General features: G+C 39.9%; 1 protein-coding gene and 1 non-coding gene across 7 annotated transcripts in view; one reads left to right on the plus strand and one right to left on the minus strand.

Moving 5' to 3' along the window:
* The window catches only part of Vti1a (vesicle transport through interaction with t-SNAREs 1A), a 368,172-nt gene continuing 345,472 nt past the window's right edge, over positions 1–22,700 (plus strand). For 5 of the 6 annotated variants that reach the window (XM_008830172.3, XM_008830169.3, XM_008830173.3 and 2 more), the window contains exons 1-3: positions 1–405; positions 6,703–6,761; positions 8,126–8,236. In XM_008830172.3, coding sequence (XP_008828394.1) covers positions 312–405; positions 6,703–6,761; positions 8,126–8,236 — 264 coding nt within the window. In that variant the 5' untranslated portion in view covers positions 1–311. Of the gene's footprint in view, positions 406–6,702; positions 6,762–8,125; positions 8,237–13,554; positions 13,794–15,175; positions 15,850–22,700 lie in introns of those variants that run through there. The other variant, XM_029562098.1, reaches the window with a different exon arrangement.
* LOC115069831 lies at positions 18,011–18,160 on the minus strand. Its single transcript, XR_003849061.1, has one exon. It is a non-coding gene; the product is annotated as a U12 minor spliceosomal RNA (small nuclear RNA).

Below are 22,700 nucleotides of genomic sequence, written 5' to 3' on the forward strand. Positions count from 1 at the left end.
ATGAGGGGAAATGTTTTCAGTAACCCCTGAGAACACGCAGATTTTTCGGTGGTTCTTAGGAGACACAAATCTGGGAGTTTTATCAAGTGAATTTCTGGCTTCCGAATAGTGAGCGGAAAATAAAAGGCGCACCCAGCCCAGTTTCCGGAGGACAGCGATTTCGAAGAACAACCAGGAAGTGGCTGGGCTGGGAGCTGTCCCCGGTTCCCTGCCGTGCTGTGGACAGTTTTTCCAGGGGTCCTTGCGCCGCGGCTTTCGTGACTCCTGCCCTCAGCTAGGCTCCGGCCCTGGCCGGCCGCTCCCGAGCTGTCATGTCTTCCGACTTCGAAGGCTATGAGCAGGACTTCGCGGTGCTCACTGCTGAGATCACTAGCAAGATTTCCAGGGTCCCCCGACTTCCGCCAGGTGAGAATCCTGCCCCGGCCGGGCGGGGGCGGCATGGACAGCTGGGAGCCGCGCGGGGCCGTTGGGGCGGGTGTGGAAGGTGCTGGCGTCAGCTGGGAGGGATAGGGTTGACTTGGTTGGTTGGAGCTAGACTCCAAATGCACTTAAGGCTTTTGAATGGGAACCGATTCTGGGGTCGAATTCCTGCTCCCATCACCTTTGAGCTTGTATAACCTTGGAAGCAGTTGCTCTGATTTTTTTTTTTTTTTTTTGTAAAATATTAAGATGTGAGTATTCAAAGAAAATGCAAGATCGTGGATCTTCAAACACAGCAACTTTGTGATTTGTAAATAATAGTGTTATTATATGAGACGGAGCTAAGAGCCAGGATGCGTGGATTCAAATCCTAATGTTACCACTTAGAAGTTGTCTCCTATGCAAATTTCTTAATTTCTCAACTTCCTTTTTGGTAAGATAGAACTGTACATCTCTCATGTGATGGTTGTGAAGATTAAGTAATGTGTGGGGCCCTTTGTGGTGTTAGCTCCTGTTGTGATTAGTATTTTTCATACCCCCCTTTTGTGCTTTTCATTCTTCTTGGGGGTCTATAACTGAAACTTGATATAGGATAATTTTGCTCACATTTTAAATTTCACATCTCCCATCTGGAGTTGTTTCGGTTTCTTCCCACGTATTTATTTTCCATGTTAGGTTGTCAACCATAAGAAAGTGAGAGTGATGTCTGATTCCTTGATATTTATTTTCTATGGGCTCAGAAAAATGTTTATGTGAGCAGGTGAACATAATATGATATCTTGTGACTTTTGTTGTTAGTACTTTAGATTTATTTTTAGTACAGATTTAACTTGAATAGTTAGTAATAACAGGAGTTTTACTTTTTGGTTCATTTTCATTAAGGAAATTGAACTATCATTGGGCTGCTAGACTTGACTCCACTTGAGCTCTTGAGCATAAAGTCAAGAGGCATAGAAAAGTGGGCTTAGAAAAGATGATGCCCACTGATCTGTAAAGTTGTGGACAACTTTATTTTCTTACCTGGTCAGTCAAGTTCATGATGCCAGCAATAACTTCTCTTGATCTAACTTGTCATTCCTCTTCCCCTTTCCCTAATTCCCCCTGACTTTGTGTTTATAAATAATTTTCTTCCTTTATTTTCTTGTCCCCCCCCCACCTGTTTTCTGTTACTAGGGATATTTGCTTGAAGCCAGGATCTCTGAACTTACACCTCACTCATCTCCTGAAGTCCCAGTTAGTTCTGGAGGAGGTGGATGATGTCTTAAAGAGGTTTATGAGTCCAAGTAAGGGAGCAAGAGGAGAGAACCAAGGTAGTATATACTGCGGAGCTCTGCTGCCTCAGATTTTTGTGGAGAAAGTGGCTGGTGGCCCTCTGCCTTCATGATCCATCACCTCACCTCTTCTCTTCAATTCTGCTTCTCTCAGCTGCCCAAGATCATCTTGATTTGTTGCCATTGTTGTCTGAGACTGCTGTGTTTGAATCTCAGAGCCTCAGAGTGTCAGAATTTGTAGTTGCGGTTGGAGTTTTGTTCACTTTTCATTGTAATCGTTCAAGCAGTAGAAACATGTCTTTGAGTAAATAGCTTTTAATATTGGGAGACTGTTTCACAAAGTAATATCATCCTGGCTACAAAGTTGTAAAGGCTTTCCAAGAAAATAGATTTTTGTTATAATTGAGTTTTCTTGCTTTATGTTTTTTAAAAAATATTTTATTTATTATTTTTTATGTGTATGTGTGTATTGCCTGCATGTAGGTAAGTGTACCCATGTCATGCAGTGTCCGCAGAGGACAGAAGAGGCTGTCAGATCCCCTGGAACTGAAGTTACAGACAGTTGTTAGCTGTCATGTGGGTGCTGGGATTCAAACCTGGGTCTTCTGCAAGAACAGCCAGTGTTCTTAACCACTGAGCCATCTCTCCAGCCCCTTGCCTTTATGTTTTCAATACAACAGTTCTAACCACATAGAAGAAAACAGTTGAATTAAGTGACTTAAATAATACTATGTTGCTCCTTATTTGTAGTATAATATGAAACCCAAACACATTTCATTTAAAATAAGACTGTCTAGCTGGCATTGGAAAATAAATGCTTATTTGAGTAATGAAATGACTCTTTAAAATTTAGTGGTTTCCCTCTTAATGATTTGTGCTTGCTTTTTTTATAACCTGCTCCTAAAAAAATTAACTGATGAATTCATGAACTTCACATGGGTACCCGTGGACTAACAGGGGTTCTATGTACAAGTATGGAAGAGGAATATGGTAGAAGGTAGTTTCAGTATCTCCCTCACAACTTCATTCATGGCTGTGACAATCAGCTAAATTTGATCCAGGGTAAGCTATCATTTACTTGAGTTAAGCAGATTTAAAATTGGAGCAAACTTCAAGTCAAAGCATTCAAGTCATTCCCCAACATGCTAATATATTTCAGTTATGGTACTTAGGATAATGGGAATGAACTGCTGTCTGCTGTGCATGTATGTTGTATTAATGTTATTTCCAAAGAGAATAGAAAAAAATTGAACATTCTGAAACTTTATTTTAAAAAGAAATTTGATTGGTCTGTAATTTTTTTAACAATAAAAAATTTGGCTCTTGAAGTGTTTGAATCTTAACTAATTTTAGTAACTGTAATTTTCAGAAGAGGAGTCACTTAATGGATATTTTTGTGGTTACTGAATTTAAAGGTGAATTTTTAGTGATTATTGTTCTGTTGAAAAGTTAGGAAAATCAATGAGCAAAAGCCAAACTCAGACTTTGTTGTGAGGTCCTTTTCTTATGGTGATAGGTGTGAATTCCTAAGCAGAAGGGTACTCTGTTCAGGGGCAAGGTTTCCATGACACCAAGCAGGCACCTTGGAGGATCTCCAACAAAATTTTATTTCTCTCCTGGTGCACAGAGTCATGGATGGTCTTTTGTGAATGCTGTCTCTTTCTCCTCATATTCAGAAACTACCAAGAAAGTATTAGGGCGAAACGATGAAGTCTCAGGCTGCTGCTGTCAGATTTGCTTAGAATACCACTTCTGCTGCTTAGTACAAATTGATCTCTGTAGACTTGCCTCTTCCATCTGTAGAATGGGAGGGCAGGGTAATAATTGTAAGCTGAAAGTGCTGTAAAATGCAAGCAAAATAAAGCATGCAGCACAGTAGCACTGTTCTTGTGCAGAGAAAATGTAATAAACTAACTCTTGTGGCTATCACTCCTGTGCTAAAACAGCCGTGGGCAGGGTTGACCAGGACCCAGACCTTTAGACTTTTTGATCTTAATTGTATTCTTAAAGGAACCTAGGAACCTTACACCTACATTCTTGCTTCCATTCTGTGGCTGAACAAGAGTTATGTTATAGTCTCTTGATGAAAACCTACATTTGAAGAAAAGTGATGCTCAGAGCATTGGGACATGGAAGTGGAATTGGGTTTTGAATTCAGGGTATCAGGAAGGAAATCAAGGGAAAAAAGTAAAAGGTATAGAGCAAGACAGATGTCTTCTAGTAGGAAATACTCAAGGTAATGAATTGACTGTGCTTGTCCTGGAATATTTAGGAGACCATTGAAACAGCCAGATCTGAATAAGGCCATACATTGCTAAGTAATTGCCTTCTGCTTTTGCAAGGTGTGAATGTAGGGAGAGACTTCACAGTGAAGATAACATATTGAATATATGGGGTTAAATACTATCATAACAATATCCTTCTTAATTTCACTTGCTTCCTTTCATTTTTTACACTGTGGCTACTAGGAAGTTTAAAATTATGTGTATGGCTTACATTATATTTCTGTCTGTGGGGAGCATCATCAGCTGCTGGGCAAGATCCAGCTTTTCAGTTGAGCATATACAGAAAAGAGCCTTCAGCTGTTACCTATGGCTCAGTTATGTTTCATAAAAAAACTAAATATTTATGGAATTTTATTTGTCTTTGAATAATAAGCACACATATAGATATGTATCATTCACTCCCCGCCCCCACTAATCCTTTTACCCTGCAACAGTTTAGTCAATCTAAGTAATGGTTTCATTAAATAAACAAACAAAAACAACCTATTTTGTGGTACTGGGGGGATTGAACCCAGGTCCTTAATCTTTTTTTAATAGAATCCCTTTTATTAATTCCTCAATAGTTTCATACATGTAAACAGTGCATCTTGATCATATCCACTTTAAACTCCCTTCTTCTCTCACTCCCCTAGGCACCTCCAACACTCTCACTCCCCCTTCATGTGTTTCTTTCTCTCTATCTATCTCTGTCTCTCTTTCTGTCTCTCTTGCTCTCTTTCTCTCAACCCACTGAGTCCAATTAGTGCTTCCTTTTGGAATATTGACTGCTCTTGTTGATTTGATCTTGTGCAGGTAATTATAGCTGCATTGAGTTCATGAGTGCAGTGACCATGCCATATTCAGAAGACAACATTCACAGCACCCTTCCTGTCCTCTGGCTTTACATTCTTCCCTCCCCCTCTTCCGTGATGTTCCCTGAACCCTGATGGGAAGGTGTTTGATATACATGTCCCACTTAGGCTGAACACTCAATAGTCAATCTCAGCACTTTGACCAGTTATTACTCTGCATTAACTGCTACCCACTACAGAGAGGAGTTTCTTTGGTCAAGGCCTCACTTTTCATAGGTAGGTGCCCAACCAGTAGGCTGAACTCCTGGCCCTAAAGTTTTTGTTTTTATAACAGTTTGAAATGTATAGGAAAATCACAAAAATAACACACATGAGTCTGTACTCATGCACCCATATCAGCATTCTCTGTTATTAACATTCCTTGATACATTTGCTTAAGAGAATGAACTCTTCCTCCTCCTCCTCTTCCTCTTCTTTTCCTTTTAATCCAATGTCCTCTGACTACTCCATGATTCAGTCATGGATACCATAAAACATTAAGCAGTCATAGCTCCTCGAGCTCCTTGGGCTGTAATAGCTTCTTGGATTATCCTTGTTTTCAGTGACCTAGCAGTTTAGAGAAGTAATGGCCAGATACTGTGTATAGTGTTCCTCAACTGGGATATTTCCCAAGGTTTTATCTTGGGGTAATGACTTTTGAGGAGAGAGACCAAAGGGGTAAAGCTGCATTTCCATCCCATAATATCAAGCAGATATACTCAATTTTTATCAAACTTGATACTAATTTTGATTACCTGGACGAGGTAGTGTTTTTCAGGCGTCTTTAATGTAAAGTATGTCTCCCACTTTCCTTACTGTTTGGAAGAAAATCACATGCTCTAGAAAATGAATTGGTTTCCTTGGGTCATGTACCTCCCTCACCTCGCTGTGAACAAGGGGTTGAGCTACAAGAATGAGTCCAGCTAGAATGAGACATCCGTCATTTGCCTGGGCACTGTGACTGGAGAGACAGAGTTGTATAAGGAAGTAGCATTTCCCGTTGACCTGCTTGTGAAGATGGGGGTCTCAGGAGAGTGGGTGCTCTTGCCTGAGAGGAGTAGGGGGCTGGGCAAAAAACTATGCATGTTCAACAAACTTGGGTAGTACAAAATTTAAGTGGGGTCTGTGAATGAATTTGCTGATTGACTTGGAGTGGGGCTGTGGAAATTTTCTCTGAAATTATGTGCCAAGACATGTCCCTTCTAGGGAAGGGAATTATGGTTGGTTAATGGCATGGTTGTGAGAGTATGTGAATAAACCACATGTGGAAGCTAAGCATCTCAAAATTTAACAGTCAAGTCATTATCATTAGGCTTATTTGAACTGAAAATAATACAGTAGATATATATTTTTAAATACTCATTTTAGGGAATAGAAACTGAATCTCAGGAAAAACAAACAACCAAAAAACTATTTCTTGTCCAGGATCCCAAACCAGTAAGACAGTGGGGGGTTTGGAATCAGAAATCCAGACTTCAAATACCGATTTCTTCTATCATACCCTATTCCTGATGTTATTGAAAGTATAATAAAGGATTATAAGTCCTTTTAGAACATATTTATAAATCAACCATTCCAGTTTATTACAACTATGGTTTTGCGCATTCTTCAAGCTACTGCTGTGTCTGCTATTGTTGATACAGTGTCTCTTAAAGAAGAAAATGCTTCTTAGCCTCTCGTATAAATATATGATACCTCTAAGAATTAGGTCCTTCATTGGATTATGCATTTCCATACACCAGAGATTCAGTGGCTCCATGTGGTTTCTAACCTACTGAAGAAGGTTGTGCTCCTGTGATGAGGAAGGAAAAGGGTATGTTAAAGTAGAAGGTTTTAAAGTATTATTACATCTGGGTTTTATCATCATCAGTTCTTTGATATTATTGTTTGTTTCAGATGAGAAAAAACAAATGGTTGCCAATGTGGAGAAACAGCTTGAAGAGGCAAAGGAATTGGTATGTTCATCTAACACAGCCCTTCAAGTTGGTCCCTTCCTATAGCTTACCATGTGCACTGTGGGAATGGGAAACAGGACAGATGTGATCTCAGTGTAGATCAGACTGGCCTCCAACTCATGGAAATCCGCCTGTCTCTGCCTCATGGAGCCCTGGGATTGAAGGCATGCACCACCACACTCAATACAATCACTATTTTTAAAAGCCTAACTAAAATTATCCTGTTTTCTTATAAAAGTGGATGTCTGTTTATTGCACTAGATTATTTGGCTTATCTGTGTTCTATAGTTATTCAGTATCTACCTCTGGTGATGAGCATGATTGAGCATGGGAATATGTTGGAATGCTGTAAGAAGCAGATACATTGCAGTGTTTTTGCATGGAAGTTATCAGCATTGCCTGGGCCAATTTGCTGATGTTCCTGGTTTATATATTTTGTAGCATATACAGATTAGCTACCTCTGCTGCCTTGTAGAGTGCTCGCTCTGTTTCTTTGCAATCATCATCATTACAGTTACTATCAATCTAGTGATCTAGTGCTTTAAATACTTTATATGAACTACTCAGTCCTCACAGCTGCCTTAGGAAAGACATACTGTTTTAGAAGTGAGAAAAACAAGGTAGAGAGATACTAAGACTCCTTTCCCAGTCTCCGTGGTTGGAGAGTAGTGGGGTCTACAGTGTTAACAGAGTCTCACTACAAAACTGAGGCTTGTCTATGTTGCCACCCATTAAACTCTCATGTGCTAGATGACAGGTGGTTAAAACATACCCTGCTGTGATTTCAGTGATCAGTGTATAATTTAGCATATTGCTTATACATTTAACTCCTCATTGAGATGGTTACAATGTGTAAGAGTTAGGCTGGAGGCTGAGGTCCCATGTTGGTTGGCATGAGATTTTCCTAATCAGAAAAGATTTCCCAATGAAATTCCTCCAAGTGACTAAGGCTGGGCTGATATTTCATGGATCAGCCATAGCCATAGGAAGTAACCAATCACTCATCATTCTGGAGATTCATGGTCCAAAGGCCAGACCAAATTGGACTGGACAATTTTGGCTACTCCAAGGATATTCAAATTGAATTAATGGAAATGTTTGTATTAATGTATATGTTTTAAAAGAAATTCTTGACAAAGCAGCTTACACTTTGTGTTACTGCCTCTATAACTACTTACTGACCTAATAAGAAAATTAAGCTCAAAATAATTCCAATGTTATTTGGTCCTGAACAGTCAGTGCCATAGGTCTGGTTCCTTAGCCATAAAACAAGGGCTTAGAATTAAATCCTTTCAGGACTAAACATTTGGGCGACTGAAGAATAAACACATGGTTTAGATCACATTTTTCTCTCCCCTTCCTAGCTTGAGCAGATGGATTTGGAAGTCAGAGAAATACCACCCCAGAGTCGAGGAATGTACAGTAACAGAATGAGAAGCTACAAGCAAGAGATGGGAAAACTGGAAACAGATTTTGTGAGTCAGTTCTACTCTTTGTGGTGCTTACTGAGTGTTAAGCTGAACTTCCACTTCTTTTTTTCATTGCTCCCCCTCATACCTTAATCAGCATTAAATACGCAGTCTTGGTGGGGAGGGGGTCTAAAAAAGACAAGCAACAGCTTTGTTTAGGAATTGGAGTTGATGGGTAGTTAAAGATAGTTAATGATGGAATTTAAGGTATGCTGGATTCATGCCTCACAAATCTACCCAAGTCACACAGTCCTCTGAGTCTGAATAGTATTTATTAGTATTTAGCACAAGCCCATTTTTTCTGGCCTTAAAGCACATTTATCCTTTACCATGGGATGTCCATGGGACTAGGGAGATGACTTTGTGGGTAAAGTGCCTGCCACACAAGCATAAGGACCTGACTTTGGATCCCTAGCACCCATGTGAAAGGCTGGGTGTGGTGGTCCATGTCTGTAACCCTCGCACTGGGGAGCAGAGTCAGTTGGATCCTCGGCTCTCACTGGCTCATTATCCTAGCCAATTGGTGAGTACCTCATTCAGTGAGAAACCCATCTCAAAAAGTAAGATGGAGAATGAGAATGATAGAGGAAGATGGCTGACATTAGTGTCTGGTCTCACATGCATGTACAGGCACACCCACATGCACATGTTTCCTCACACACAAAAATGGAGTGTCTTTGTATGGACATTATGGACACCAAATCCCATGAGAGTACATTCCTATTTTTGAAGGGGTGTTTCTATGTGTGTTTTCTCCTAGGGTAAGACTTTACATTCACTAGAGGCCTAGAAGGACATACTATGCTTCCTCCCAGATGTAAAAGCTACTTTCGATTAATAATTTGCTTTTTAAAAAAACATTACATTTATTATTATTATTATTATTCTTTATTATTATTATTTGGTCTTTTTGAGACAGGGTCTCCCTGTAGCCCCAGCTGGCCTGGAACTTACTATATAGACCAGCTGACTTTGAACTCACAGAGATCTGCCTGCCTCTGCCTCCCAAGTGCTGAGATTAAAGGCATGTGCCACCATGCCTGGCCTATTCATTTATTATTTTTGTTCAATATGTATGAGTGTATTGCCTGTATGTAGAGAGATGCACCTGTACTGTGCAGTGCCCTTGGAGGTCAGAAGAGGGCACTGGATCCCTTGGAAGTGGAGTTAAGGACGGTTGTTAGCTACCATTTGGGTGCTGGGAATCGAACCTGGGCCCTTCGCAAGAGTAGCCAGTGTTCTTAACTGCTGAACACTTTCTCTAGACCCTCAATAATTTGTATAAGTGATCCTTTCTATTGACTCTCCCATGATAATATTAACTTCCTTTTCTTATATATCAGGCTTTCAATTCTATCCATTTTATAGCATATTTAATAATACAAAAGTAAAGACAAAATGTTAAACTTATTAGTAATTAGAGTGAGAAAGACACAGTCAGGTAAATCCCATTTGTGGTTATGCATCCAAAAGAATGGAAAACTGGTCTCGAAAAGATATGTGTGCACATATGTTCATAGCGTTTCACAGCAGCAGCTCCCAGCCCACTGATGGGGGAATAGAGACACTAAATGTCTCTGCATATGAAGAGCTGTCCAGCCTTCTAAACATGATATAATGTAGCTGAACCAGCTCTGAAGGCTGGCAGCTTGGGACAGGCTCTGGCAGCATCAGTCCATTCTGGCTTCTCTGTTGTGTGTCAGTGCCTCACCTTGTCTTCACAGGATCTTCTGCGTGCTTATGTCCTAGTTTTTCTCTTCATGGAAGGGCACTGTCATATTGAAATGAGGCCTACACTAATGGCATCATTTAACTTACCTCTGTGAATACTGTGTCTCCAAATAAAGCCACATCCTCACTTGTACAGATAGGGCTCCAGTGTATTAATTTGAAGGAGATACAGTTCAGCCCAGAACACTAAATTTAGTTTTAATATTTTCTTCTTCAGCTTTTAAAAAGATAAATTATTTCAGTTCTGTGGTTTATTACATCATCTAACCCAATGCTTAATCTACTTTGTTTCCTGAAGCATTTAATATTGGGTAAGATCCTTTACTTTAGATATTTAGAAATTATATTTTTGGGCAAATGTTTCTTTCTACGCGATATTTTCTACCACAAAGAGAAATGGAAACAACTATGAACTTAAACTTTGTTCCCTAGACTGTCATTAAATATTCATGTGCTTATATGTGTATTTACTACCACAGCTTTCTTCATTATTCCTTGTTATATCTAACATATATAAGTTGCATACACTAATAGGGTTCACTGTGATATTTCCATACATAGATCAAGCCCAAACTCCTGCTCCCCTTCCCCCAACACCCTCCTTGGCCCCTAAAAAGCCCATCTTAATTTCTTTTTGTCTCCCTTCCCCCTTCCCTGTCTCTAGTGACCACTCTTCCATTTGTGCATCTACAGGGTTGACGATGGTTTCCATAAATAAGTGAGAACACATGGTATTTGTCTTTCTACCCCTTTACCACCCCTAGCTTTCAGTCATTTACAGTTTATAAAGTTCTTTACCATAAATGACTTCATTTTGCGGTATGGAGAAGACAGAACACATGTGGGTTACTGACCTCAACACATACCATGATAGAACTGAGGGGCTCAGATGAGTTACAGACTTTCTTCAATAAGTCTTCTTTAGTTCTGCTGTTTAGCAGGCCTGTCCGAGGTGGTGGAGTACAGCAAGAATCAACGCAAAATTCTCGCTAAAATGGGGCTGGAGAGGGTCTGGTGATGGGGAAGATAAATAGAATACATGTGCATTGCAGCTTCAGAAAGCAGTAGTACTTTAAGGAAAATAAGATGAGGGACTGGATAAGGAACGGGCAGCAGGATGGCAGGTGTTTTTTGTCAGGGCGCTCTGTGACTTAAAGGCAGAGAGGGGTGCATGTGTTGTAGAGGGATGCAGAAGAATACTTGTTAGGGCATTAGGGGCCATAAAAGTCCTTGGCTTTTCTTGGAGATTGATGAGAGGGTACTAGGGGACTTGGAGAAGTTTGTGATCCCTTTGGTTCTTTTGTTTGTTTATATTTTTGCAGTGGAGTCTCACTATTATTGCTGAGGTTGAGCTTAGACTCCAGGGTCCAAATAACCTTCTAGCCTCAACCTCTTGGGTTGTTGGGATTCCAGTTGTACACCACTGCAGCTGGCTCTGGGACCAGTCTGTTGACTCTCACTGCTTTCCTCATTTCACCACACCATAGCACATGAAATATTTGAATAGAGTCTAGAAAATAGTCACAATTCTTGTTTCGATTCTCTCTCTATCTCTGTCTCTTTCCCTTTTTTTAACTTTTAAAAAATATTTTATTTATTATTTTTATTTTATGTTTTATTTGAGTATTGCCTGCATGTAGGTAAGTGCACCCATGTCATGCAATGCCCATGGAGGTCAGAAGAGGCTGTTGGATCCCCTGGAACTGGAGTTAGGACAGTTGTTAGCTGCCATGTGGGTACTGGTATTCGAACCTAGGTTCTCTGCAAGAGTAGCCAGTACTCTTAACTGCTGAGTCATCTCTCCAGCCCCTCGAAGAAGTTTTTAAAAAAATTATAGTTTTAAAATGAATGGAAAATATCCTTTGGGTAAAATGCCATACCTAGAAATAATGAATTCCAAGAAAAAGGAATAGAGGTATGCTCTCTTTCCCCCTCCCCCCTTTCCCTCCTTCTGTCCTCCTCTCTTTTTCTGTCACTGAAGCTGTTTTCCTAGTCTCCTTTTCCCCTGTGACATTAAGATTTGGGGAGAGCCTTTATGCCAATGGGAAGAGGCAAAGGACAGCTTAGTCCCTCATTGTCTGCTTGCTAGCTTTCTTAGTATCTCCTCTGACTGCCTTCATCTGCTTGCGTTCATCAGTCTGCTCTGCCTACTCTCCTCTCTTACCCTGCCCCCATTCCTGTGGTTTCATGTATCCCCGTCTATGCTAACCTTGCAAGTCCTTTCACAGCCCCAGGTCCATAGTGCTTACTCTTTACCAGATACCTTTGCCCCAGAGTCCTTTAAACAAGAGTCACTTTCAGTAAGAAGTGGTTATTGGAGTTGGAAAGATGGCTTAAGGTTAGGAGCATGTACTGCTATGACTTGACTTCAGTTCCTAGCATTCATATCAGGTTCACAACTGCCTGGAGCTCCAGCTCCAGGGGATCCTACATCTTTGGCCTCTGAGTGTGCCTGCATGCACATGCACAAACCACATGCAGATACACACACACACACACACACACACACACACACACACAATTAAAAGAAAAACAAATTTTAAAAAAGAAGTGGTTACTTTGGAGTTGTGTCCATAACCTTGCACATCTAATTGAGAGAGATGAGACTGAGCAGTCCTGTCACTCAGATAGCCTATCATTCCCCTTCTAGAAGCCTTGCTCCATTCCTAGGTCTGTTCTGTTCTAAAACCTTCACCAGCACTCCAGGATTCTTCTAATACTCGAACTTGAGTGTGCCCTCCTTGTCTCTTGAGTACAACCCAGGTAAGCGTCTAGATTTTTAACTCCCTTATTGCTTCGTCACATGCCTATTAATGTCACTGTTGTATGGTGGCTCCTATGTTGTTGAAAGGCTGTATTTCTACATTTTCCTCAAGATCCAGAGCAGTGTATATCTACTCATTTACTTTCATTATTGCCTCTTTAAGGATCCTTTTAAAGCATTACCTTACCTATCATTTATTTGTTTTGAAACAGGTCTCGTGTAGCCCAGACTGACCTCCAGTTCTCTATGTAGCCAAGGATGACCTTGAACTTGTGAGCCTCCTGCCTGCACTTTCAGAGTGCTGAGATTACACGCATATACCACCACATATCTGGTTTTATTTGGTGTTGGTGATGGGACTCAGAGCTCTGAGTAAGCTAGGCCAGCACTCTGCCACTGAGCTGTATCTAAAGCCAGATACTTTTTTCTTAATCACCTCTTCATTTGCCTATGAGATTCTAGCTGCATCTAAAGCCAGATACTTTTTTCTGAATCACCTCTTCATTCGCCTATGAGATTCTACATATTTCAGTACATACTATGGCCTTTTGGAGGGCCACACACTTTGTAGTTAACATCTAAGATCCTTTGTTTTCCCTGGAATTGGGTCTATGGCATGATGGGACCCCAGTGGACATTGCAGGCTTTCAGCCATACTGAGCCTCATTCAGTTACCTAATGTACTTCAGATCACCGTAATCTTAACAGGTGTACTGTTGAGCTTTGTCAGGATGGGTTTACAGCTGCCTTACACTTATGTGTGACCACTGCTGGGATCCACTGGAATGACTGGTATGTTCAGTGAGTGCTCTCCCTTCTGTTCATTCAGAATCTGTCTCCATGTATTGGGCAACTTCTGGAATTCTCAGTGAATCCACAGTCACACCTGTTCTGCATGAGACCTGATGTGATCAGGTCCTTTTCATGTGTAAGTTTGTTTTCCACTAAAGACTTCCTCTCGGACCATGTTACAGAGTCTGGAGGTCTTGTGTGTGGCTCCCTCTCCCTATTGTCTTCTTCAATTTCACCTGTCTCAGCAATCCCAAACTCCAGGGTCTGCCTCCTAAGGTGAGCTGAATACTTATTTAAAAGATTTTTGAGAGGATGAGGGGATGACTCAGTGGATAAACACTTGCTGTGCAAGTGTCAGGACCAGAGTTCAGATCCCAGAAACCACATAGAAGCCAGGCAGGGAGCCCCCCTAAATCCCAACACTCAGGCGATCCCCAGGGCAAGCTGGCCAGCTAACCCAGTCAGAATCCATAAACTCTAAGTTTAGCAACTCCACACTCCAGTGCACCCACATACATGCAAACATGCATATACACAAACACACTATACACATACACATGCAAAAACATAGTAAAAGATTTTTGAAAGTGAGACTATAACTTATAATTGTTAAGGGAAGGGAGTGATCACTTTGATAACAACATGAGCAACATTTACTGTTCTTGAAGGTTCTCTTCATCCACCCTGGTTCTGTTCTTGATTTTTGGCCTCCTTTAGCTCAGTAGGGTTCTTCTGATAGTCCTGGGTTAAGTTACAAATATGAGGTCCAGAAGAGTTCCTATCCAATCCTTTTATTTTTAGGTGAAGAAGTAGAGGACAGGGACCCAGCTGACCTGACGTAAAGTCATACAGCTGTTTAGAACCAGGCATGGTCTGATCTCCTTTTGGAGCTATGATCCTCTGCCATCCCTCCTCCCCAAATGTCAGGTTCTTATAAAAAGTTATTCAATAATATCTTTACATAATTTAAAACAGACTTTTAGACTATTAGCATTCATGTATTTAATGCTGTTCTTTTAATTTATATTTTCAGTATTGTCATGAGGTTCCCTGGGACTTAAAGAATGAACAAAAAGTATGAAGGAGTTGTTTCAGAAGTTAGAAGGCAGCATTGAGTTTCAGTCCCCAGATGAGAGGAGAGAAAGATGTGAGGTGAGCCCCACAGAGGCCAGGATTCCAGGGTGTCCTAGGAAAATGAACCAGGAAAAGAAAAAACAGTGAGTTGAAGTTTTGTTTTTTTGGTTTTTTTCCAAGTCTAAGATTGTTTCGTAACAAAACACAAATAAATAAATACCCTGAAGTATTTAAAGTACTAAATGTGTTTAAGATGTTAGACCAACTCTCAGTAAGTAGAGAGAGAACACGTAAGAGGTGTACCAGAGATTCGAAGGTGAGATGTGGCTCCCTACACGATACTACATTGTGCTAGGAGCGCCATCGTGTGGTTGATCTGTGTAGTTGCATATTTCTTTTTTTCCCCTTGTAACAAAGCTGAACTTCCTTTAAGAACCCCCCTCCCCCAAACGCTCGCGGGCGCACACAAAAGCGGAAGATTAGATTGTAATGATCCTTAGAAGTAGAGCTCTGTAGCTCCAGCCTCAGGTTCACTCCTCTCTCAGGTCGGTGTGCCTGAATGCTGTCCTTTTCCTGTTTGGCAGGCTATGTGATGTGATTGTTAGACCAGCTCCCAGTGCAGAGCTGTCTACATCACAGAATGGCACTTCTATTGACAGTCTCAGAGTGAGGCTGAATGGTCCTAGAAATCCAACTGCCTTCCGACTGCTGGAGTTGGTCCCTCGGGTTAGGGTTCAAAGGATGTTGTGGAACAGCTTGAAGCTTTTGCCGCCACCACCTGCACTGCCTTTTCACAGGTGGACCGACAACTTGAGTATCTGAAGGCAACCAGTGCGCATCTCCTATTTTTTAAAAAAGTCTCGGACTAAACTGTGAATGAAAGAGATGGATTTAAAATTTGATTTTTGTGAAAGGTCAAGAACTTGATGCTTCTGTTTGCATGTTATCTTTCCTACAGTCGTGGCTCCTGGAGATATTTTGCTTCTGTTCTTTTGGAAACTATGGGAAGCCATGAAAGCATGTGGTAATATGTAACAGTTATCACAAACCCAAACCTTCTTGTAGGAATATGCATGTATTCTAAAAAGAAATAGGAGAGCCAGACTGTCAGAACCATTTCAGAAGAACTTCCCTTCACTGTCTACACTTATTGTGTCTGCTGTTTAGAAAATTGTGCTTGAGTCTATATAAAAATACCTGCTCATTCCAAAATATTTTGAAAATAAAGAAAAGTAGAATGAAGAAAAACATCACCTTAGCCCTGTTACTCCAGAAGAATCATTCTTTACATTTTGGGTTGGGTTGTTGTTTTCCAAACTCTTTTTTTTTTTTTTTTTTTAATAAAGACAGAGCTTCGTATAGCCCCAGCCACTGACCTGAAAGCACTGGGATTAAAGGTGTGTGCTACCATGCCCAGTGTTTGTTTTCCAAACTCCTAAAAAAAATTTTTTTGGGGGAGATTTATTTATTTTATCTGTATAAGTGTTTTGCCTGTAGGTATAAAAGCACCTGTGTCATACAGTGCATGTGTAGGCCAGAAGAGGGTGGTGGATCCTCTGGAACTAGAGTTACAAGTGGATTTTAGCTGCCATGTGGGTGCTGAGAACCAAACCCAGGTCCTCTGCAAGAGCAGCCAGTGCTCTTAACCACTGAGCCATCTCTCCAGTCCCATTTTCTAAAATCTTCTCTCTCCTACATTAATTTCATTTATTTTTCATAATAACGATATCACTTCATCCACATTTTTAAGATATGTTTTTTTAATGTTTTATTATTTTTATTTTATGTGTATGCGTGTATTGCCTGCATGTAGCTAAGTACACCCATGTCGTGCAATGCCTGTGGAAGACAGAAGAAGCTGTCGAATCCCCTGGGACTGGAGTTATGGACAGTTGTTAGCTGCCATGTGGGTGCTGGGATTCGAACCTGGGTCTTCTGCAAGAACAGTCGGTGTTCTTAACCACTGAGCCATCTCTCCAGCCCCCAAGATGTAAGTTCTAATACTGGTATTTTCCGTTTTTATAAATTCTTGATCATTTTAATGGGTGCATACTGTATTCAGCATTTTAACTTTTGTTGAATCCAAGTATAGTACTATTTACTCCACAATTTATTGTGCTGTAATGAAGGGTATTGACAGTTTTGCTGCTCTCAGCATTCAACAGGTTCATGTTCTGGGTGCTTCTTCTCTTTATTGTAGATCATTAGATCATTTTAATTTTTTTCTATGTCTCTCCTCCATTTTGGAATGTGACTTAAATACTAGTCATGGACTGGAGAGATGGCTCAGTGGGTAAGACCATTGGCTGCTCTTGTAGAGGACCTTGATTCAATTCTCAGCACCCACGTGGTGGCTAGTAACTGTCCATAACTTCAGTTCTAAAGGATCCAATGCCCTCTCTGACTCTGTGGGCATTGCACAACACAGGTGCACTTACGTACATGCAGGCAATACACTCATACACATAAAAAAATAATAAAACTAAAAGAATATTAGCACATGGGACGCAGAGGCAGGTGGATCTCTGTGAGATTGAGGCCAGCCTGGTCTACATAGTGAGGTTCAGGCTAGCTGGGGCTACGGGGAGACCCTGTCTCATAAAAATGAAGAAAAGAAAGCAAATACCATGCATAGGTGACCTGGGCTAAGCACCTTCTATGTGCTGCTCATTCAATCCTCAGTTGTATGAGAAAGATGCTGTTATTCCCTGTGATTATGGGGTTTTACAGGCTTTCTAGTTAAATGCCTCTGAGGTTTCTTTTTCTGAGAAACTTCCTGGGAAGATGGCAGACATGTGTAGTTCCCTGTTTCTGTTCTAACCCTGAACTCATTTTATACTGTTTTAATATCAGAACCTACAGGGTATTTCTTTTAGTTATGTGCCTATGACTAAAAAGAAAGAGTGTTGCCATATTTAGATATTCTGTGATGTACACACACATTCTTTTCCTTAGTAAGCTGCTCCCCCACTCCTGAGGTTCCACTAGGTAAAATGGTTAGCACACCTTCATGACCTAGCCTTCCTTGTTTGGAAGGTTCTTGTTTTAGACTTTTTTTTTTATATTTCATTGTTTTTATTTTATGTGTTTGCGTGTATTGCCTGCATGTAGGTAAGCACACCTGTCTCGTGCAATGCCCATGGAGAAAAGAAGAAACTGTCAGATCCCCTGGAACTGGAGTTTCGGACAGTTGTTAGCTGCCATGTGGGTTCTGGGATTCGAACCCAGGTCTTCTACAAGAACAATCAGCGTTCTTAGCTGCTGAGCCATCTCTCCAGCCCCATGTTTTTTACAGTCTACCTAATCAAAGTTTCACCAACAAGTACCATTACTAAATGATGTCCCAGTTGATATGAACTGACAAACACAGCCCCAGCAGCATACCTCTTCCTTGTCTCTCTTTAGTGCATACAAGGGGTCAGGCAGATCACTTCACCTAGGGATCCCGCAAAGTAGGTGGGTTGCCTTAGGGGCAACCTTTCCACATTCAAAAATTTGTCTCACATTGGCAGTGAGGACTCCGGCGTCACCGCGAATCATTATTTTCCTTACTCATAAGTTTAAGGCATTTGTTTAAGACTTTCAATGTGGGCAAATCTACTCATAGAGACCTCTTAGTTTTAAAGATGAACATAGGAGGTGCACCAATGTGGAAGGAAGAGACCAGCAGATGGCGCTCAGCTGCACTCACTGCCTTCTGGGAACCCATCTGTGCTGTGTGCCACTCCGGTTCCTTCATCCAGGAAGTATCAAAGGTTCATGTTCTTGACCCTTCTCCTGTCCTGTGTGCTTGAGTGGAACAGGATTATGATCTGAGTATTTTATTACTGGTCTTATGTGCTAAGCTTGAGGCTGGCCTTGATAGATTTTATTTATTTTTGAGGCTTTGATAGTTTTTCCAGTGTGACTATTTTTATGATGACTGCTTTGGTCTTGAGACTGTTGCCTTTAGGTACTGTAGACTTTTATGATCTGTTAAAATATCCACTGAAGTCGTGGCAAGGGTGACATGTATTATTGGTATAGATATATATATATGAGTATGTGCACCCATATTTATATCTTTGTGTAAACTTTTAAACTTATTTTTTTAATGGTGTTAGAGTCTGGAATGGGTTTTGTTCATTGCATTTTTTCCTATATAACAATGCTTTTTTCATCATTGAAATGTAAATTATAGTGCCATTTTATGAGTAAAGGATTCTTTTTGTTATGGCTTTATAGTGTTCTATTGTTTTGGTTTTCTATTTAATTGAAGCAGATATTTTCCAGAAAAAGTACTAAATTGTGTGTGTCAGCTCATGTGCTCATGTGCACATGTAATTTATTGGTTTTAATGTAGTTTTCTCTACTATAATCCTTCTTAATTAATGGATTGCTGTCAACTTTTTTGTTGTTTGCTTGTATTCTTGATTTTATCTAGTAACTAAAAAAATGAAAAACAGGTAAAATTTTGTAAGATTCATTTTAAGCATGTGACAAATTTGGCTTCTCATTAGCCACTAGATGGCACTGTTTGTTTGCAGAGTGCCAGTTAAAAAATTATGGTAGTGACTGAAATTACTGCCTCATGAATAAAATATTTCTGGTGGGATTTGCATTTCTATATTGGCTGAAGACACTGTGTTGAATGTTTTATTAACCAGCCCAGTGCAACTGTCAGCCTATTAAAGAGATCCAGCGGTCCCTGTTTAGATAAATAAACTAAATAAATCCAATTCGTCAAATTGTGTTCCTGGCTGTTTATTTTCCATTCTTTTGATGTACAGTTTATCTTAAGTTAAAGCCACAGCGTTTTAAAAATTAATGGGAAAATGTTATTTGGTGTTTGGAACATGAAGATGCTAATTGCCGTCGTCAAAGAACCATCTCTGTTTTAATGTTAAATTGTTTGCTCGTAAATAGTAAACTTTTTACTGGTTACTTATAAACTGTCTCATGGTCAAAAGTAATCTGATACTCTGCAAATGGATGGCCCGAGACTGTGCAGTCGACATTCACGGGGTTCAGTTTCCTGGGGTAAGCACGGTGCAGTTTCACCTGGTTCCCCTGCCCCATACTCTGTTCTCAAGTGTGGTTCACTATTCCTTGGACAGAAAAGTGACTAATTGATTTTTAAAAGAAATATGTTTTTTGAAAGTACTTTCCTTATGCACATCAAACATTAAAGGGGACATAGTGACACTGAGGTAATGATGTTAGCTGAAGAAACCAAGTCAAAGTGGTGACTCTATTCCAAACTGGTTCCATCTGCTCCAGGGAACTCACAGCTACATAATACAATACTACTGTCTGAACTGGATATTTCATGCTTAGGCCCCAGGGCTACGGCAATATTTGAATAAAATACATTAACTTTGTGCTTTGCCAAATTAAAGTAAGTTGGTAACTTGAAATGATCTCTCATGGTTCTGACTTCTCACTTCTTTTTTCTGGAATCTTCTGTTGCTTTTAATGCTATTCTTATTGTCTTTTATCTGCTTCTACCTTCGTGAGGTTCAGCTTAAAATGGGTTAGGCACTTTTGACTTAGCACACAGCTTTTTTGGAGCATTCAGCTGGTTGTGATGAAGACTGAGCAGGTCTGATCTCCAGGGCAAAGGTTTTCAGGCTGTGTAATGGTAGTGAACAGCGGCGCTCTGTCAACTATTTTAAGCTTTCTTGTACAAGAAGTTAAAGTAGGGCTAGAATGGATTTGCCAGGCTTTGCTATTGATTTCAAGTTATTATAAACCTGGCAGGGAATGGATCCTGTGTACAAACAGTTTCTTTTTTTGTTTGTTTGTTATTTTGCTTGAATTTGTGTCATTTGGTTACCAAGACTAGAAAAAAATCATGTATAAGGGTGAAAACAAATTAAGATAAGGGAGGGTGGTCAAAGAATTTGAAAGCCATTGACGAAGTCCTCTGCCCAGTGCTTCAGAGCACCTCACTGTTGCCACCTTGGAAACTTGAGGGACTCAACTCATCCCAGGCTTTGCAAACGCACAGAAGGCACAACAGATCATGCCCAACCCTGAACGTAACCCAGAACATTTTAAGAAAATGTCCAAATTGTCTTACTCTCCTTTCGTGCAGTTGAATATTGTGGAAAGCAAGTTATCATTTAGACCTGGAAATCTACTGTGAAACAGACTTCTTCTATTGACAGTGAAGAATTTGACCTGTGCTTGATTCCTAAAATGGAGAGCCCAGTTTTATCTTTTGGCAAGTCACTGTGCATAGCCTTGCCATGAAGTGTCTAATTTATAAACATGAAAGACATTTCTTAAACTGTGTTCCGTGCTTAAAAAGAAGGATGCCCCTTTTGTCTTCTAAATTTTTTTTATCTGGTACTTTGAATTATTATTGGACAGTTGCTTTTACAAATATTGGTCAGCTAGCATTTTTCTTTATAAAATTTTCCACTGTGTGTGTTGATTATACATGAGACTGTCCTATAAGGACATTTTAATACAGGTCTGTATTGTACACTGAGCATAGTCCGCATAATCCCCTCCTTTGCTCATGTTTTTTTTTTTATTGTGATAAAGCTAATATACAAATAAATTTCAATTGAAGTGAAAATTCAGTTGCCTTATTCATGGTCACCTGACATTTAAGCTAAAATTTAGGAAGAAGAAAATTTCCATCTCGAAGGTTAGAAATCTGCATATTTATAGTTTCTATTTCAATGAAGCTTAATGTTTTCTTCTTTTTACTTATTTGAAGGAATGTGGCTTTGTGTTATTTATTGTAAATACTATCTGATCCAGGGGTTCTATTTGAAGACTTTATTTACTCTTCAAAAATACCATGTAAATATTGTTACACATTTGCTAGAAGTAGTTAATACTTTATTTTTTAATATTGTGTGTGTAAATTTAGTTGTGGACTACATTTCCAGGATAGAAAGTGTGAAACAGAAACAGTGAGAAAGCTCATGGCCTGTGGGCCTGAGACCTCGACATGAGCTGCTTTCAATCTGCTTTAGTTTCCTGGTCTGAAAATTTGGACTCTGCTTATACAAAGGGAAAGGGCCCAGTAAGTTAATAGATATAAAAATAGTTGAGAACTACACTAATTTTTAGTTAGTGACTTTCCTATATGAGACAGTAATTCTGTAATAAAAGAATTTAGATGCTAAAGTATCTCAAGGTCAGAAGAAATCCTTGAAAATCCTAAAAACTTCCACCATCTTCCTGGGTGCTTCAGGGGGCTCACACAAAGGACCGTGCTGCGAAGTCTCCACATTCTCAGACATGACCTTCCTAGTTTGATTGCTTTTGTATGCAAGCACATTTTGTTTTGTAAAAGACATCTTAGAAATTAATCTATGGTAACAGAAAGCAAGCGTTCTCCTTGACCTTGTGTGAGCAGAGACAGAATTAAAGGTAAAGGAATTATGATATTATATATTATCTTAGGTCATTTTATCATATGTATGGTATTACTAGTTAGAGTTGTATTTGCACTTAGTTTCATCTATAGTTCAAACTACACATTTAATGGCTTTGGCTTTTTCTTTTTTCTTTTTTTTTCCAATTCTTTCTCTAGTTTCTAAAAATTGGCCCTTCTCTGAAACTGTTAGAAGTCACTGGCTTAAGATGGGCGTGGTGGCACACACCTTTAATCCTAGCACTCCTAAGGCAGAAGCCAGGGAGATACAGGCCAGCCTGGTCTACATAGTGAATTCCAGCCAGCTGGGGCAACAAGGAGACCTTGTCTCAAAAGAAGGAAAAAAAAGAAAGAAAGGCACTGTCTTGACTAGGCCAGACACTGGCATAATATACACTATTGAGAAGCAGAGGTTCAGGAAGACTGTAGGATTTCCTAAATATTGTCATTAATATTAACAGAGTTCACTGTAGACACCAACCAAATAGCCTTGCAATTTAAAGTTTCAAATTTTTCCATAGTTTGAGAATTTGGTCTAGAATATAGAACAGATATTTTAGAGATAAAAATCAACTGGAATGAGGTTAATGCTAATAAAACCAACAATTTCAGATGAAAGAACAAACCAGGAAGCCGAGGAAGAAAACTTTCAAGCTGGTGGTATTTCTGTTTACTTCATTAAAGTTAGTTGTAATTTTGGTACTTCTCAACAATTTTCTGTGCATATGTGTATG

This window comes from Nannospalax galili, unplaced genomic scaffold (assembly GCF_000622305.1).
Source record: "Nannospalax galili isolate Female #2095 unplaced genomic scaffold, S.galili_v1.0 scaffold974, whole genome shotgun sequence".
NCBI classification, from domain to species: domain Eukaryota; kingdom Metazoa; phylum Chordata; class Mammalia; order Rodentia; family Spalacidae; genus Nannospalax; species Nannospalax galili.